General features: G+C 32.8%; 1 protein-coding gene across 13 annotated transcripts in view; it reads right to left on the reverse strand.

Moving 5' to 3' along the window:
- Positions 1–17,001, reverse strand: part of LOC306652045 (ubiquitin carboxyl-terminal hydrolase 9X-like) — a 134,702-nt gene that overhangs the window by 34,731 nt on the left and 82,970 nt on the right. For 12 of the 13 annotated variants that reach the window (XM_079125100.1, XM_079125105.1, XM_079125103.1 and 9 more), the window contains 8 exons: positions 16,076–16,201; positions 14,757–14,882; positions 13,283–13,452; positions 4,653–4,761; positions 4,119–4,265; positions 3,269–3,415; positions 2,222–2,444; positions 92–312 (listed from right to left, as the gene is read on the reverse strand). In XM_079125100.1, coding sequence (XP_078981226.1) covers positions 92–312; positions 2,222–2,444; positions 3,269–3,415; positions 4,119–4,265; positions 4,653–4,761; positions 13,283–13,452; positions 14,757–14,882; positions 16,076–16,201 — 1,269 coding nt within the window. The remainder of the gene's footprint in view (positions 1–91; positions 313–2,221; positions 2,445–3,268; positions 3,416–4,118; positions 4,266–4,652; positions 4,762–13,282; positions 13,453–14,756; positions 14,883–16,075; positions 16,202–17,001) is intronic. The other variant, XM_079125098.1, reaches the window with a different exon arrangement.

The raw sequence follows: 17,001 nt of genomic DNA on the forward strand, positions 1-17,001 counted from the left end.
CTATTACATACTGACCACTGTAATTCAATAGTTAAAAGCTCAAAGATTCTACCACTACCATCAAATACAGTTAAAAATAATTAAAATTTACCTCACTGTCCTGTTTCTCATCCCCGAACATATCATCATCTGTATCACTACCTGTGCCTTCAACTTTAAGAATACTGTTTCTGATGGAAGGAATCATGTATAGCTGCTGAATCACAGAATTCATATAACAAGTTGCACCCGCATTTTTGAGTCCTACAAATCCTTCTGGTGGCCGAGGTCCAATAGGTGGCAGGTATTCCCATTCAGTAAGTGCTTCACAAGCTGAGAGGAGTAAAAAACAAGATGGTTATAGCATGAAAATGTTTTTGTCCACATGCAGATGCACTGGTTTATTAAACTGATATTAGTAACATTTTTTCACTGATAAAGGCACTTTGCAATAGTTCTCTGTTCATATTTTAATAACATAAGCTAATATTTATGATCCTTACTGCAGACCTGTGGGGTTAATATTTTTATTTATATTCTTTTATAGTCATCATGGGAATGTTAATAATAGTATACTATTAAAATTTCTATGTGTTAACTATACCGTTGGCTCTATTTATTTAGTCATTATATACTTAATCAAAAGATTACAGTTTTCTTTCTTTCTTTTTTTTTTTTTTTTTGCGGTGCTGGGGACTGAACCCAGGAACTTGTGTTTGCAAGGCAAGCACTCTACCAACTGAGCTATATCCCCAGTCCACATTACAGTTTTCTTAGTTTTAAAATTCTACTTCAGTTCAAATCATGATTCAGACTCATAAAAACTATTCCTCACACATGAACATCTGATTCCTTCTTTATTAAACAATAAGAAACTAACAAATTCTTTATCTATAACCACAATTTCATTGTGAGGATCCAATGAGAGAGTGTACTTAATATAATTTTAAGAACCTCAAATCACTTCTATTCCCCTCTATCTGGCTTAAAACCAAAAACAATGTAAATATCAATCAATAACTTAGAGTATATAAATTTAACTGCAAATGGTGAAGCAAACAGAAGGAGACCTACAAGTACTGACAGATGTATTACTAAGTGAAAACAAAACAAAAGGGGCTGGGGATATAGCCCAGTTAGTAGAGTGCTTGCCTCATAAGCACAAGGCCCTGGGTTCAATCCCCAGCACCACGAGAGAAAAAAAAAAAAAAAAAAAATCTGAAAGTTAAAGAACACTGTTCACAATATTCCCAGCTATGAGGGGGAAATCTTAAGATGGACACAGGAAACTTAGTACAATTTGCCTAAACAGAGAAAAGTCTATAAAACAACAAAACTCAGGGCTGCAAATATAGCTCAGAAGTAGAGTGAGCACATGTGAGGCCCTAGGTTCAATCCTCAGTACCACATAAAAATAAATAAAAAAACAACAAAAGAATGCCTTCTCTGGAGATTCCACAGGACAAATAAAGATATCATTTTTAGCAATAAGTTTACCTAGAAACTCTTAAAATATCAATAAAATCTTATGCTCTGAAAGATAGTATAGCAAAGGCAATTTCTGGTGTTCTACAAAACAGTTGAGTCAATTATATTCATAAGTCTTGATTTTTCTCTTTAGATCAAAAAGATTTTATATTCTTATTTTCTGTTGTATGTACAATAAATAGCCTTTCTTTCTGAATTTTAGTTCTTTAAAGATATAAAGATCAATACTTACTTTTTGGGACTTTGTGGGCACTGAGAATAAAAGGTGCACTTCAATATTCTCTTCTTATATTCCAACCTTTGAAACTATACTTTTCTTGATATGGTTTTAACATTAAACAATTTGTAAGTTAAGGCCTGAAAATCTTTGTGATGCACACTTTAAATATAAATTTAATGGCTTCAATTTTGGGTTCTTGTCACTCTGGACTTTCCATTTTATGTCAGACATGATTAAATAAAATTTATTATACTAAGTTAACTACGCTTCCCACATTGTGATATTTGGTATGTATACTGAAAAATTTTCTATATTAACATTTTTTGCTTGCAACTGTCTTTTTAAAAAATATACTTTTTAGTTGTAGATGGACACAATACCTTTATTTATTTATTTTTATGTGATACTGAGGATCGAACCTAGGTCCTCACATATGCTAGGCAAGAACTCAACCCCTGAGCTACAAACCCAGCCCCTTAATTTTAAATGGCAAAATACTGATAATCAATAAACACAGCTTTACAATGTACTTACTAGTTATTGCTGTTCCAATGTAATACATTTCAGTCAAACAGTCAACTATCTGTTTGAGATTTCTTACACAGCCAACAGCTAATGCTACAAGGAGTTCAAATCCAGCATTGATGGTAGATGGTGAACTACAAACAGGAATAGTCTGCTTTGCTGGTAGTTCTCCATTTCTCATATATTGCAGATAAGCTTTGGATGCAGGAAAGATGAAATCATCAATTAATTCCTAAGGAGTCAGAAAAGATACCACATTATTAGTTTAAAACATTATTATCTATACGTACATGTATAAATAAAACATACACATAAATTTGAAAACAAATCTCTTGGAAATGTTTTCAGACTTTGATGTAAGTAAACCTCAGTGTATTTCAAAAACAATTTTGATTTTCTAATAAAATTCTCATTAAATATCTACTGAATATGATCAATGAACAATAAAGTATAAAGTTGAGAACTGACTGAAAATGAGATCCTAAATAAATCTTTAATCAGGTATGAATTATTTAAATTAAAAAAAAACATTTGAAGTTATACTTTTTTCCTTGAATACTAAAATGTGAAGAAAATCATCATGAAATACAACATAAAAATTAGCAGTTTTGGGAGATAAGACATTTTTCTCAATTTGAATTGTGATAAAGTAAAAATTCAGATTTATTGTCAGGTATAGTGAAACATGCTTATATTCCCAGCTATTCAAGTAGCTGAGGAAGTCACAAACTTGATCAGCCTAAGAAACTTATCAAGATTCTGTCTCAAAAGAAACAACAACAAAAAAATGTAACTCAGTGATGGAGAGCTTGTGTACCATATATGAGGCCTTAGGTTCAATCGGGGAAGTATCAGATTTATCAAATAACAAAATATAAAAAGTGAAGTAGACATTTCCATATTACAGAGACAAAGGTTTTTCTAAGTAAGGAAACTAATAAGAAAGGTTAAAATCATGTGTTTTAAAAAATACAATAATTATAAAGACCTTAATGAGAAAAACTTGCTAACATTTCAAAGATCGTTATCAGTGAGGCTCCAAAATTTAGAACTTACTTTAACAAGATTAGCACCTCCTTTTTCACAACCAATATAATACTTTTTTTCAGGAGTTTGAAAGGCCAGTAACTCTTTTGTTACTCCAAGGTGGCCTTCCAAAATAGGTTCTTCAATGCCTGTTTCACCTGTGTTTTTAACATTATCCTGCCAAAAGAAAAATATCACAGGCCTAATTTAAAAGATGAATACAGGAAAAGGAGAACAGAGTAAGAAGAAAGAAAAGGGCTTGAGGGTAGTGAGACTGCATATATCATTTCCCCAAACCTTTCCATTCAGTTTGCTAATTAAAATCTTAAAGTTTTATAAATGAAGGGAAAGGAAAATTACTATGGAAATTTGTAGTTTGAAGTCAGGGCTGTTACTTAGCATTCTACAGTGCAAAAAGCAGCTTAACATCAAAAGGAATTATTTGGCATAAAACGTCAATAATTTAGAGGCTCAGAAATCCTGATCCATAAACAGGCTTTAGAAACCACCAGAATATTAATTTGAAGGTGAAAAGTTGTGCAATTCACAAATTATACTCTATAAAATAATGTACAAATATCAAATGGTTAAATGAAAAATGATAATCTAACACTTAAAAACCCTTTGAATTTTCAAAATAAGCCCAAAAATTTCAAGAGAAAAACTGCACCAGCATTCCAAACAAGGCATTTAGACAAAACTGTGCATTCTATTAACCATGCATTTTTAATTCATGAATAAAAAGTAGGCATTTTGTTTTAATTATTCTGAGGTTTTCTGTTAAATACACAAAACTATAAGCCCTCTTTAAAAAGATGATTTTACAGTAATAAAATAATCTAAATCGTATATAACTTACTCTAAATAGTACATAACTTACTCTAATCCTTTTGAGCCAATCAATTTCATTGTTGAGAAGAACTTCAGCATTGGGCACGCTAATACTGCTGTTGTAAGCATAATTGAGAAGATGCCGTAAAAGTGTGAAATAATCACCTGAGTATTTACCTCTCTCTCTTGCTGTACTCTGAAATATTAAAACAACATGAACTCTCAAGCCTATTCTCAGAATCCATGTAATTTTATTAAAACTGCAGAAAATTGAAAATTAAGTGATAATATGTGTAAACTGCTCTATAAATATTATAAAAGATAATTTTATTAATCTTGGGCTGGGATTGTGGCTCAGGGGCACGGCACTTGCTAGAAGGTGTGAAGCACAGGGTTTGATCCTCAGCATTACATTAAAAAAAAAAAAAAAGGGATTTAAAAAAAGATATTTGTTTCCTATTTTAAAAATAAAATTATTAATCTTCATTGTTCTAAATTTAATAAAATCCTTATTTGAAATTTTTGAGTACTTCTCAATTTTGCAAATGAAATATATCAAAAGGTTTATTTCAAAACATCTCACCCCCAAAATGGTAAAGAGTAGGGTAATGAAGAAAAGTAGAGGTCTGTGTCCCATGCAACATCTGGTACACATTAAAAAGAACTGCTCCTGTGCCAACTGACGGACAATTCTGAAATAAAAAAAAAAATTAAAAAAATTTGTATTTAATATATTACTTCAGGAATAATGACAAAATAATTCCCACATCAGTGTATTTTTAACAATGATCATATCTTAACAGTAAAAACACCAAGTTAAGTAACCATCTCCACCACCAACCAAATTATCTCTTAGCAACAAAAGATGTGCTTAAGATATTTGTCAGGAAGTTAAATCTCAAACTGTTACCCAAAAGATCAGAAACATTACTACTTATAGGATAGTTAATCTGCATATATGACTGCTTAGTTTTTATTACTCACTGTGACTCTGGTGAGGGTGGACCATGTCAAGAACAAGCATGGATGAAAAATATATTGTCTCTTGTTTTGTGGGATCCATCTTAACAATTCTCTTGGAATAACATGGAAATGCCTCTTTAGCTACTATACAAGTCAAGCAATAACTGCTGTACATCTCTGGTCTCTGCAGAATTGACTTTTTTTTTTTTTGGTTACTGGGGACTGAATTCGGTTGCTTAACCACTTAGCCGTATCCCCAGCTCCTTTGTGCTTTATTTTTAAGATTGGGTCTGGCTAAGTTCTTAAGGCCTTGTTAAATTGCTGAGGTCGGTCTTGAACCTGCAATCTTCCTACCTCAGTGGCCTGAGCCATGGGATTTCAGGTCTTGCTTTGGAGCAAATGACCCAAGGAAACCCAAGGTAGCTAATTATCCTTGATTCTATCAGTGTTTCTCAAAACAAGGTGTCAGACCAGTGATCTGTGATCAACATCACCTGAGAAGAAATACAAACCTCCAGGGCTTTTTCCATACTTCTTGAATCAAAAACAATGAGTGAGAAGCCCAGGAACCTGAACTTTAATAAATCAAATGCAATGACTATACACTAAAATTAAAGAACCAAATACTTAACTGAACAAACTTTTTTTTATTTGAAAAGCACTGAATCAACCTCAATACTAGCAACACTACCTGATTATTAATTAAAAATATTTAAAAATGTTATATATTAATCTTAGTTGATGATTTAAGACTTTAGCACCTGTAAGAGGAAACAATTTTGCCAAGTTAGTATTATTTATTTGTTTACGTGCAATAGGACTATTATTACTCATTAAAATGAAAATTTAAAGTTCACAGAAATTTAGAATATGACTTATTGTTTTGTAGTCATGATAAAATGTTGCAATTAAAAACAGTTTAAAACACAATTAAGCAAAACTGCTACTGTGGATAAACCAGATGCTTGAGGACTAAACCAGCTAATAAAGACTTGGACTCCAAACCCAAACTCTTTAACAGCAACTCTTTTGCCTCAATATCCTGGTTTCTACAAATAATGTCAAATCAATTATAATCTGTTAAAAGTCTGCCAATGCCTTAATTGCACACTGTTTTGTTCAGAGAATAGCCCAATTTTCATAAAATAATTTTTTTTATTTAATGAATCTTTTTTTTTTTTTTTTTTTTTTTGAGACAGAGTCTTGCTATATCACCCAGGTTAGCTTTGAATTCCTCAGGTGAAGGAATCTTCAACCTCCTACATATGCTGACATGCACCCCACTGTGCCTTTTGATTTAGAATACCTTTATTCTATCAAAAGTTCTAAATTGTTGGCAAGCGACCAGAGTACCAAAAAGAAGTCTGTATAGTTAGGTATTAAATAGTGAGGAGCATTGTAAATGTGAACAATTATCATGTGGCTGTCTTCCTGGTTGCTGTGGATATTGGAGACAAATTTGTAATCTAAATTTAAAAGACTTCATATGTTCAATGCATTAACCTTCTTAGCTTTCTTAACTATTCTATTATTTAATGTTTGTATTATTATTATTATTATTATTATTATTTTTTGTGGTGCTGGGATTCGAACCCAGGGCCTTGTGCACGCAAGGCAAGCACTCTACCAACTGAGCTATCTCCCCAGCCCCTGTTTGTATTATTTTAATTTCAATTTCCTCGTGCATTTATATTTACTTTTTCTTATTGTTCAGTATGGCCTTTCCTTTTCTTTTATGTGTGAATGTATTTGATTTTGATTCTTATGGTTTAAGAGAGCATAAATAAAACTATTCCAAGACTTCCACTTTATTACCTTCTTTCAAACATTTTTCTCAAGTGGTTGGACTACTAATCTATTCAACCGTTAAAGAAAAGGCAACAATTTTCTTAGCTTAAACTACAATCCCTTAAAACTTTGCTTGCTTATTGGAAAATTATAGTAAGTTCATGTTAAAAGACAATTTTAATAAAGGGAAAGGCAAAATTATAGTTGAGTATAAATGAATTATCTATGCATGTATATTATGTATATCTTTCACTGTATTCCAGATTAGTTGTCTTTTATTCCAAATGCCATTTATCTAAGTTCTCCCAAGACTCACCCACAGTATCCCAGGAATGGAGGCTGGCTGAGGTTTTATTTTTCTCTACTAGTGTTTTACACAAATAGTAAAAATCAAAAAAGAAACAGGGAGGGAGGAGAGAAGGAAGGTAAGTGGTAAGAAAAGAAGAAAGGAAAGGGTGGAAGAGAAAGATGAATCATAGATGAATGGAACACAAGGTGTATTTTCAGTAAATTATTTGTTAATTAGTCTGATTTTCCCTCATTTAGAAAGTTAGCTAAATCAAATCCAAAGAACTTGCAAAAATTTCTAAAAAAATCTAATTTATAAAAACTCAGAGGGAGTTAAGAAATCTTCAAAAATCACATCCAAATATTTTCATATGTATGCTTTTCTTTGCAAGTTTGGGAGATTAGTCCAAAACTCTTAAAATTATCAACTATACTACATTTAATACCATTTCTGGAGTTTAACTCCTATATGACAGTAACAACCCCACCTCTAGTTATGAATTAGATATATCAACCCATCTTCAGTTGTGGGTTATGATTCAAAACCAAAGTCTGTAAAATGACTTATAAAAACCTTACCCAAGCACATGAACCTCTTACTAACTTTACTACCTCATCTGTTAATTGTTCTTGTTTTTCTCTAAACTGATTCTGCTATTCTCTTTTATTGGTTCAAGGAAAATTTGTTGAGTCTTTCAAAAACTGTCAGAACCCTAGAAATCAGTGATTTTCATCATCAAAAAAATAAGAAGTGAAGAAAGAGATAGCTTAAAAGATAAAAAGAAAAATTTTATAGTGGTGCCTCACAACCTTTCTGGAAGAGCAGAATCTTAAAAGATGGCAGCTATAGTTCCAATATGGAACTGGTCTATGATTCTAGAAGAAGCAAAGCAGACTTTATTTGCAAATTTTGTGCTTATATTCCAGTCTTTTTCAGGGTGGAGAGTCATGAAGAATTGGTGAAACAAATCCACCTCTTCTTGTCTTAGAACTTGCTCATGGTTGAAAATGTTGGAAACTGGCCAAAAAGAATTTAGCAAAAGCAAGATAACAACAAAGGAAAAGAAAAAACTAGAGATACTGGGGAAATCAGGGCATTTAAAGGCAGCAGATTATACAGGTGTGGTGGTAATGTTATGGGTCAGGCTATCTGGGCAAAGACCAGACAGACTCCAATTTACCCTGAAACTCCTTGACATGTAAAAAAATGCTTCCAATGAGAAAACTCCAACTTTGCTATCCTGATCCTGCTTATCAGCACACCTTGCTTAGAAATGCAAATGTTTCTGTTTTTCTTATACAATGTAAAATTGTTCTTTTTAGTTTCCATTTTTCTTGGAAAATGTACCCTTGTCAGAGAGAATGACTGGACATTAACTATTCTTTAGGGTTGTTTTGACCCATTTCTCCTTCAACTTATGATTTTAGATCTCATGATGTATGTTTGTAGTACTGAATCATATCAACAGCATGTATGATTAATGTACTGATATACTTATGGTATAAAAGGTGTACTTTAATCACTGGAGTGGGATGCAGGGTATAGATTTGCAGCCTGCCACTCGTCCCACCAGCTGGTGAATAAAGATGGTTCTGTCTCTTGCTTTAAGATCAACTTGGTGATTTATTGCAATTTCACTATAACAGTAAAAAACATGTAATCCCATTCTATTTGGAATGCTTAAAGCAAGAGGACACCAAGTTTTAGGCTAGGCTCGGCAAATTAAATACACACACTCTAAAATGAAAAAAATGTATGGGCAATATGGCCTAGTGGTAAGACACTACTGATTCAACTGGATTTTTACCAAGGAGGGTAAAAATCAGTCAAACATACTAAGAATTTAGAAAATTCATACAGCTAAAAAAAAAAAAAAAATCAAGTAAGAAAATCTTAATTTTTCACAGCAAGCTTATATATAGCTTCAATGTGTTCAGAGGTGAAGGGTAACATATAAGGTAAGACAGTATAAATGGTGAAACAAAATTAACATTAATACAGAAGGATAAAATTGTACGTTTTTCTCTCATCATATAAAAATAACTGATATAAGACTTAAAAATATAAATAAAACTGTATAATACTGATTTGGGTGATGATTTTTAGTCAGTGACCAGCCCTACCATATACCTCAAAAGCAAAGGAAACAAAAACAAATAGGACAAACACATCTGCAGTAAACTAAAAAAGAGTCTGTACAGCAAAGGAAATAAAGAAAAAACATATATAATGAACAGGAGAAAAGAACTGCACACCTATGGTCTAGAAGGTTAACATATCTACTATGTGAAGAATCCAAAACAACTTAAAAGAAATAAAACTGATAAACCTATCAAAAAAAGGTACAAAGACATTTCTCCAAAGAATACACATAAATGGCCAACAAATGCAAGAGAAAATGCTTAACAGCACTATTTATCAGAGAAATACCTATTAAAACCAGAGTGAAGTATCAGTTTATACTTCTTAAATGGCTATTAAGTCTTGGCAAGAATGTGGAGAAAGAGATTATTTACCAACACTGTTGGTGGGAATATATAGTAGTTAGGCCATTATGGAAAATTTGGAGATCTTAAAAAAATTTAAATGCCACATCATTCAGCTTTTTTATATCTGAACAAAATAAAATCAACTTGTCAAAGAGTTATCTGTACCCCTTCATTCACTGTAGCATTATTCATAATAATGCCAAGAAAAGCAAACAACCTAAGTGTCCAATGACAGAAAAAAAGATACAGTATTATGGTAAATGGAATAAGTTCGAAACAGGATTATGGATACTACATAACCTTACTTTTATACACAGAATCTTCAAAAAGGTTGATCTTATAGAAGCAGAGTAGACTGTGGCTGCCAAAGGGTTGTGGTTATTGGAAGTGAGAGCTGGGTAAAGATGTGGGGCTTTTGTCACAAAATATATAATCATAGTTAGATACATTTTTACAACTCTGTGTGCATGTTAAAAATCACTGAGTTGTATACTTTATTTAAAAAATAAATTTGGCAATAAGAAAATAGTAAATAAAATTTAGACCCAAAATCAATAAATAGATCGGTAACAAGTGAGGACAATGAATACTAATCAAAACCGGACAAGGAAAATCCCAGGGTATTGACTGGTGAACTCTCTCAAATGTTTACAGAATTAAACCATTTCCCCTTTTCCAAGAATCTGAAAGCGCATGTTACAATGTATATGTATAAGGACCAAAATTATTCTGACATCAAGGCAAAGAAACTGTAAGAAAAACCATTAAGGCCAGGTGTGGTGATGCATGCCTATAATCCCAGTAGCTTGGGAGGTTGAGGATCACAAATTCAAAATCCGCCTCAGCACTTCAGTGAGGCCCTAAGCAACTCAAAATAAAATGCAAAAAAAGGGCTGGGAATGTGCCTCAGTGGTTTAAGTGGTTAAGTGTCCCTGGGTTCAATTCCTGGTACTAAAAAGAAAAAAGACCATCACCACCTAAGAAAATAGATCCCAAAACCCTCAGCAAACTAGTAGCAACCAAATTCAAGTGAAGATTAAAAATATGAGCTAGGGGTTGGGGATATGCCTCAGTTGGTAGAGTGCTTGCCTTGCATGCACTAAGGCCCTGGGTTCAATCCCCAGCAACACACACAGACACAAGCGCGCATGCACGCGGGCACACACACAGTACATAAAGTGGAAAGTATTTCAAAACTGTCAGAGCAGTTAAACTTATGAATATATTTTTAACTACAGGATGTAAATACAATGAAGGAAATAACTATATGATAATCTAAATACATTCAGGACACTAATCTAAATAAATTTCAAGTCTTCTTCCTAATAAAGACAATAAAGTAGAAACACCAGGAAAATTTCTCAACATGATGAATACCACATGTCAGAAATGTACAGCTAATATCACTCAATGGTAAAAACTTTTTCTACATCAGGATCAACACAATCCAATATGCTTTCATCACTTCACTTCTGTTCAACACAGTAAAGCAATTGGGATGGGGTGGGTAATGAAAGAGGGAGACGGGAGGTGAGATAAAACTGTTCCAAAAAAGGAAAGAAAGAAAAAATATCTCAGTTGTAAATGACAGGCAATTATACTGAGAAAACTTTAATAATTCACAAAGAAATTCAGTAAACTTGTAAGGTATAAAATCAGCATGCACATAGACAATTCTATTTGTATACATATACTGGCAATAAACATTACAAAAGAAAATTAAGAATATGTATCTACAATAGAAACCAAAATAGTACAATACTGGGGAATAATTCAATAATGGAGGCAGAAGTGTTAAAAGAAATAAAGACCTAAATTAATAAAAAATTACTCCATGCTCATGTACTGACACTTTTTAAAAATGACACTGAAAGGGAAACTATTTGCTGGCACTGAATCCTTACCCCTTACCTCATACCATTCAAAAAAATCTATTCAAACTGGATAAAAAGCAAAAGTATAGTATAGAATTTAGAAAATACTACACAAATAATTAATTTTTACTCTGGACTTGGCAATGGTTTCTAATCATAGAATATTAAAATCACAGGCAACCAAAGGGGGGGAATCAGATTTCACCAAAATTAAAAACTTTTGTGCATCAAGTCACTATCAAAAGAGCAAAAAAACAATTGATGGGATGGAACAAAGTATTTGCAAATTATATATCCAAGAAGAGATTAATGTACACAAAATAGAGAATTCCTAAAACTCAAGAACCGAAAAACGTATAAAGGTCTTGAAGATACACAAGTGTCAATATAAAAGAAGACACTCAATATCACTAATCTTTAGGGAAAGCAAATCAAAACTACAGATACCATCTCTCATCCATTAGAGGCTCTCTTATCAAAGAAGAAAATCTCAGAAAGAGAAGGTAGGGAAACTGAAGAGAAAGTAGAGAAATATCTATGAAATGTGAGGGTGTGCATAAATGAAGAAGGCACAGAATTTGATTCAGGACTCAAAAAAGTTAAATAGGTCCATGTTACAGAATACATTTACTTCCAGGCATAAACTCATAAAAGTTTAAGAACAGAGACCAAGACAGAAGCCTACTGTCAAAGCAATTTTCATAGCAACATTATTTATAGTAGCTAAGAGGAGAAATATAAAGATTCCACCAACAATTCAACATAAATCTAGTAAGCACAAACAATGAATTACTCAGTCTTAAAAGTGAATTAAATTCCAACAAATGCTACAACATAGATGAAATACATTTATTTTTGTAGTACTAGAATTGAATTCAGGAGCATTGTGCCACTGAGTTACATCCTAGCCTTTTAAATTTATTTTTATTTTGAGAAAGGGTCTTGCTAAGTTTTCCTAGCTGGCCTCTTAACTTGTGATCCTCCTGAGTTGCTGAGATTATAGGCATATGACACTATGCCCAGCATAAATAAACTTAAAAATACATAGTGTAAGCTAAACAAAACAGACACAAGAGGACCAAATTTATACAAGGCACCTAAAGTAGACATTCACAGAAAAATTGAGTTAGTAAGAATGGAGCAGTGGGGAAAATGACAGTACTTTAAAGAATTAATCTGTGGTGATGAAAATTTTTGGATATATATAAAACTGATGATGGCACAACAGTGTGAATATATTTAAAGTCAACCAACTGTTCATTTAAAAGAAGTTAAAGTGAACTATGCATGATGGCAACCTGCCTGTAATCCCAAAAACTTGGAAGCTGAGGCAGAAGGATCCAAGTTTGAGGCCAACATTAATTAAGTAAGGCTCTGGACAACATAGGGAGACCCTAATTCAAAATGAAAAATAAAAGGGTTTGGGATGTGGCTCAGTGGTAAAATATCTCTGGGTTCAATTCCCCAGTACTCCCCTGCTCCCCAGTACGAAAATCAAAGTGCCAATTTGTGTTACATATAATTACATACCATACAACAATAAAAAAAAAAAAAAAAAGAAACAAAACCAAAAACAAAAATAAGTCCCACACTGCTAACCTAAAACAAGTTTAGGTTATGAAGAACGCATTAAATAAAATTCTCTTATACATAAAAAAAATCATATTTAAATAAAAAAGATTTGCTCATTATTTGACTTCTGGGATAAAATTTCTTCAAAAAGCACGTCCATTTAAAGTCAGCCTTTCTCTAAATTAAATTAAAAAGAAGAAAAAAAGAAAAAAAGAAAAAAAAAAAAAAGGACACTTACTTGCTGGGACAGTGTAATAGTAAGTCAATGATAAATGTCTGCCAGGCTTTTTCTTTACTAAGTGCATCTAAGGCTGTTGGAATTAAAGCAAAACATAACGTCATCACTTCCAAGGCTTCACAGCAAACCTGCTCATCTTCCACTTCTGGCTCACTGGCTGTACTGGCGGTCTGTAAAATTATAATCAGGAGTAAGTTACTTAGACATATATTTAAGAAAAAATTCTCAAAACTGGTTAGTATTTAAAATTACCTACTCCACAATGAACAAATATTTGGTCTCAGATCTTCACCTATAGCTTTGGCTAGTAGCACTCTGGAATATATTCCAACAGGATTAAAGGAGCACATCTGGTGAAAATCAATTATGTACTTGTTCTGCATATAATTGGTGTACCCTGTTCTAAGTAAAAATTTCTTCACTTTGCACTCATTTGTGTTTTACCAGTTCTATGGTCTACCCTATCTAGAATGTCTTTTTATTAAAAATACAATCATGTTACACCAATATTTGGAAAGGGAACAGAACATTTCTGCAACCTATCATATACTCAAATAGGTGGCAGTTTTACTCTACCTCTGTCAATCAAAATGTAATCAAAACACAAAGAAGAAGCCACATAGTAAGATCTTTTAAAGGAATGTAACTCAGTGGTAGAGAGCTTGCCCAGCATGCTCAAAGACTGTGGGCTCAATTCTCAGTATCAAAAAATAAAAAAACAACTAAAATAGTTACCAGGGGCTGCGAAAAGTGAAAAGGAAATTGAAGAGCTAAATAATCTCCTTTTAAAAGTAATTTGTTTAGGGCTGGGGAGATAGCTCAGTTGGTAGAGTGCTTGCCTTGCCAACAAAAGGCCGTGGGCTCAATCCCCAGCACCGCAAAAAAAAAAAAAGTAATTTGTTTAGTAAGAAATTAATTTGCAGGGGCTAAGATATGACTCAGTAGTTTAATATTTGGCTAGCATGCTAGAGCCCTGAGTTGGAGTCTCTGTACTAACACCAGATGTGCGCACAAATATACACAATACACATGGAGAAAATTAATCAGCTGGTGAGAAGTCCAGAGTTAATATCTAAATGATCAACTCCTTCCTAAGTTTGAGCTATCTAAATGAAACACACGCCCCCCAAAAGACAAACGAACAAACAAAAAAACACCCAAACCAAAAAATATTTAAATGTCATGATCCCCAAATACGCAAGTGTAGAAAATTTACATAGGAAAAAAGATAAAAAATAAAGGGAAAGGCAAAAAGTTAAATTCATTGCAGTATAAATTACTCAGAGAAAGATGCCTCATGGCAGGATCCTGAATATTTTATTTTCAAAATACATGGTATCTATAGACAGTTAATTTGCAATAATTAGATATATGTTACTTGGTCTTTAAATATGACAGACATGATGGAAATTAATCCCATGCATAATTAAGTAACATTTACTCAAAAGGAACGTATTTCTATTATAATTCTTACCATCTCATAAATTTTAGTGATTTCTTCATTTGGGCTAAACACTAGCTCTAATGCTCCACATCCTGATGCCCAAATTATTTTCTGTATACCTCTAATTACACAAGTATCAGGCATATATCTTGAGGCCTATAAGAAAATGAATAAATTTGTTGATGGAAGAGTAAAGCACAATAGTAAAAAAAACAAACTACTTGTCTTTGTCAAAAAAGCAGTAGAAATGGCTGTAAAAGAAGTAACTATGTTATAGACCGCCTTTCTGGTCTAATGCCTTGATCCCAGTTTTTGGTATCAAGTTTTTATATCAAGTTTTATGACCTTTCCATACAAAGGAAAGGTATGTTTTACATCGACACACACAACACTTTTTGTTAAGATCTGATATAGTTCTGTACCGTATTTTGAATGATTTTTTAAAATACAGGAAAAAACTTTATATACAAAATATACAAAGACGTTTTATTTTATAATTATTTTTTATTTTTTTACAGATGCATTTTGATTCATTGCACACAAACGGGGTACATCATTTCATTTCCATGGCTATACACGAAGTAGATTCATATCATTCGTGTAATCATACATGTACATAGGGTATTGATTCTGTCTCATTCCACCATTTTTCACACACCCCCTCCCTCTCATTTCCTTCTACATAATCTAAAGTTCCTCCATTCTTTTCTTGCTACCCCCCAAACCCCACTGAATATCATTCTCCACTTATCAGGGAAAATATTCGGCCTTTGATTTTTTGGGATTGGCTTACAAATACATTTTATGTACAGAAAAATATAAATAGAAATCATAGAAATACATTTTATATATAGAAAAGTATAAATATATAAATATAGAAAAATCAGATTATCAACCCATTCTACTTAGGTGTCTATGCAAAAGATGAAAACATACCTATGGAAGGCACTGTCACTTATTGATCAATTTCATAACAGCTTTATTTCCAATAGTAAAGAACTAGAAACAATATAAATGTTTATCCACAGATGAATGGATTAAAAATATGAAACATAAATAGTGGAAAATATTAAAGCACATAAAACATGGGTAATATTCATAATCATGCTGTTTCAAGTAAACCAAACATAAAGGAGAATAGAATATACAATTTAAGAGAATGAGCACTAGTCTACATGGACAAAAAAAAAAAAATCAGTAGTTGCAGAAGACAGGAGCAGATGAATGTATGCATTACACAGGGCCCTGCAAAACTTCTGGAGCAAACAGAAATATTCGCTTTCTGAATAACAAAAGCTGAAAGCATATATCGAAAGTATTCAGGAGCCTAAGACTCTCTTGATACTAACCTCATCAGATATTTGCTGAGCAAGACGTATTGATACATTTCTAAGCATGCACTCAGATGAAGGATTAGGAATGCTCTGAAGGGCACTTTGTAGCACCACAGCTTGATCATGAGTAACTTGGTTTATCTGAAATAAATCAATTATTTTACTTCAAGAAAGAACTTGTACAAAACTAAATTCCATAAACAGTCCTATGATCCTCAACCATCACCACTTTCTCAGGATATAATCCCTTGAACAGATGGTGGGTAAAATTCATGGTGGTTTACACAAAAACCATTTCAGATTGCTAACGCTGTAGATTTCTCCTTTATCTGACTTCCAAAGTAACAACATCATCTGAATATTCCAATTTTAAATGAATATTATATATATCCCCCCTCCCCCCCACTGGGGATTGAACAAGGAGTACACTACCAATAAGCAACATCTCTAGTCCTTTTAATTTTGACACAGTGTCTTGCCAAGCTCCTTAGGGCCTTGCAAAGTCACTGAGCCTGGCCTCAAACTTACAAATCTTCTTGTCTTAGCCTCTGGAGTTGCATGCACTACCAACATGAATTTAATATTATTTTTACACATGAGCTTAACTTTACCTTACATAGTTTTAAGTGGTGTTATTTTGTTACCTTACATAGTATAAGTGGTGGGGCTTCTGAAAAGATCTTTCTCCCAGTTACTATCTTTTAATGGACGACTATGGTCACCATGATATGGTGGAGAAAATTAGCTATAAATTTGTATCCTTTTCTACCTTCCTCTTTTAGTCTTTAGGAGGTTTCTTATTTTGTTCAAAGACAATTTTGCTACCTGCACACTAGTGCTCATCCCACAGACAAACTGAAGTCACTCTCAGTCTGACCTGTCCATTTATTTTACTGTGAAATTTTGTTAAGGCAGTCTTTAAAAACCGAATGTCTTAAGCA

This window comes from Sciurus vulgaris, assembly GCF_902686455.1.
Source record: "Sciurus vulgaris genome assembly, chromosome: Y".
In the NCBI taxonomy this organism is placed as follows: Eukaryota; Metazoa; Chordata; class Mammalia; order Rodentia; family Sciuridae; genus Sciurus; species Sciurus vulgaris.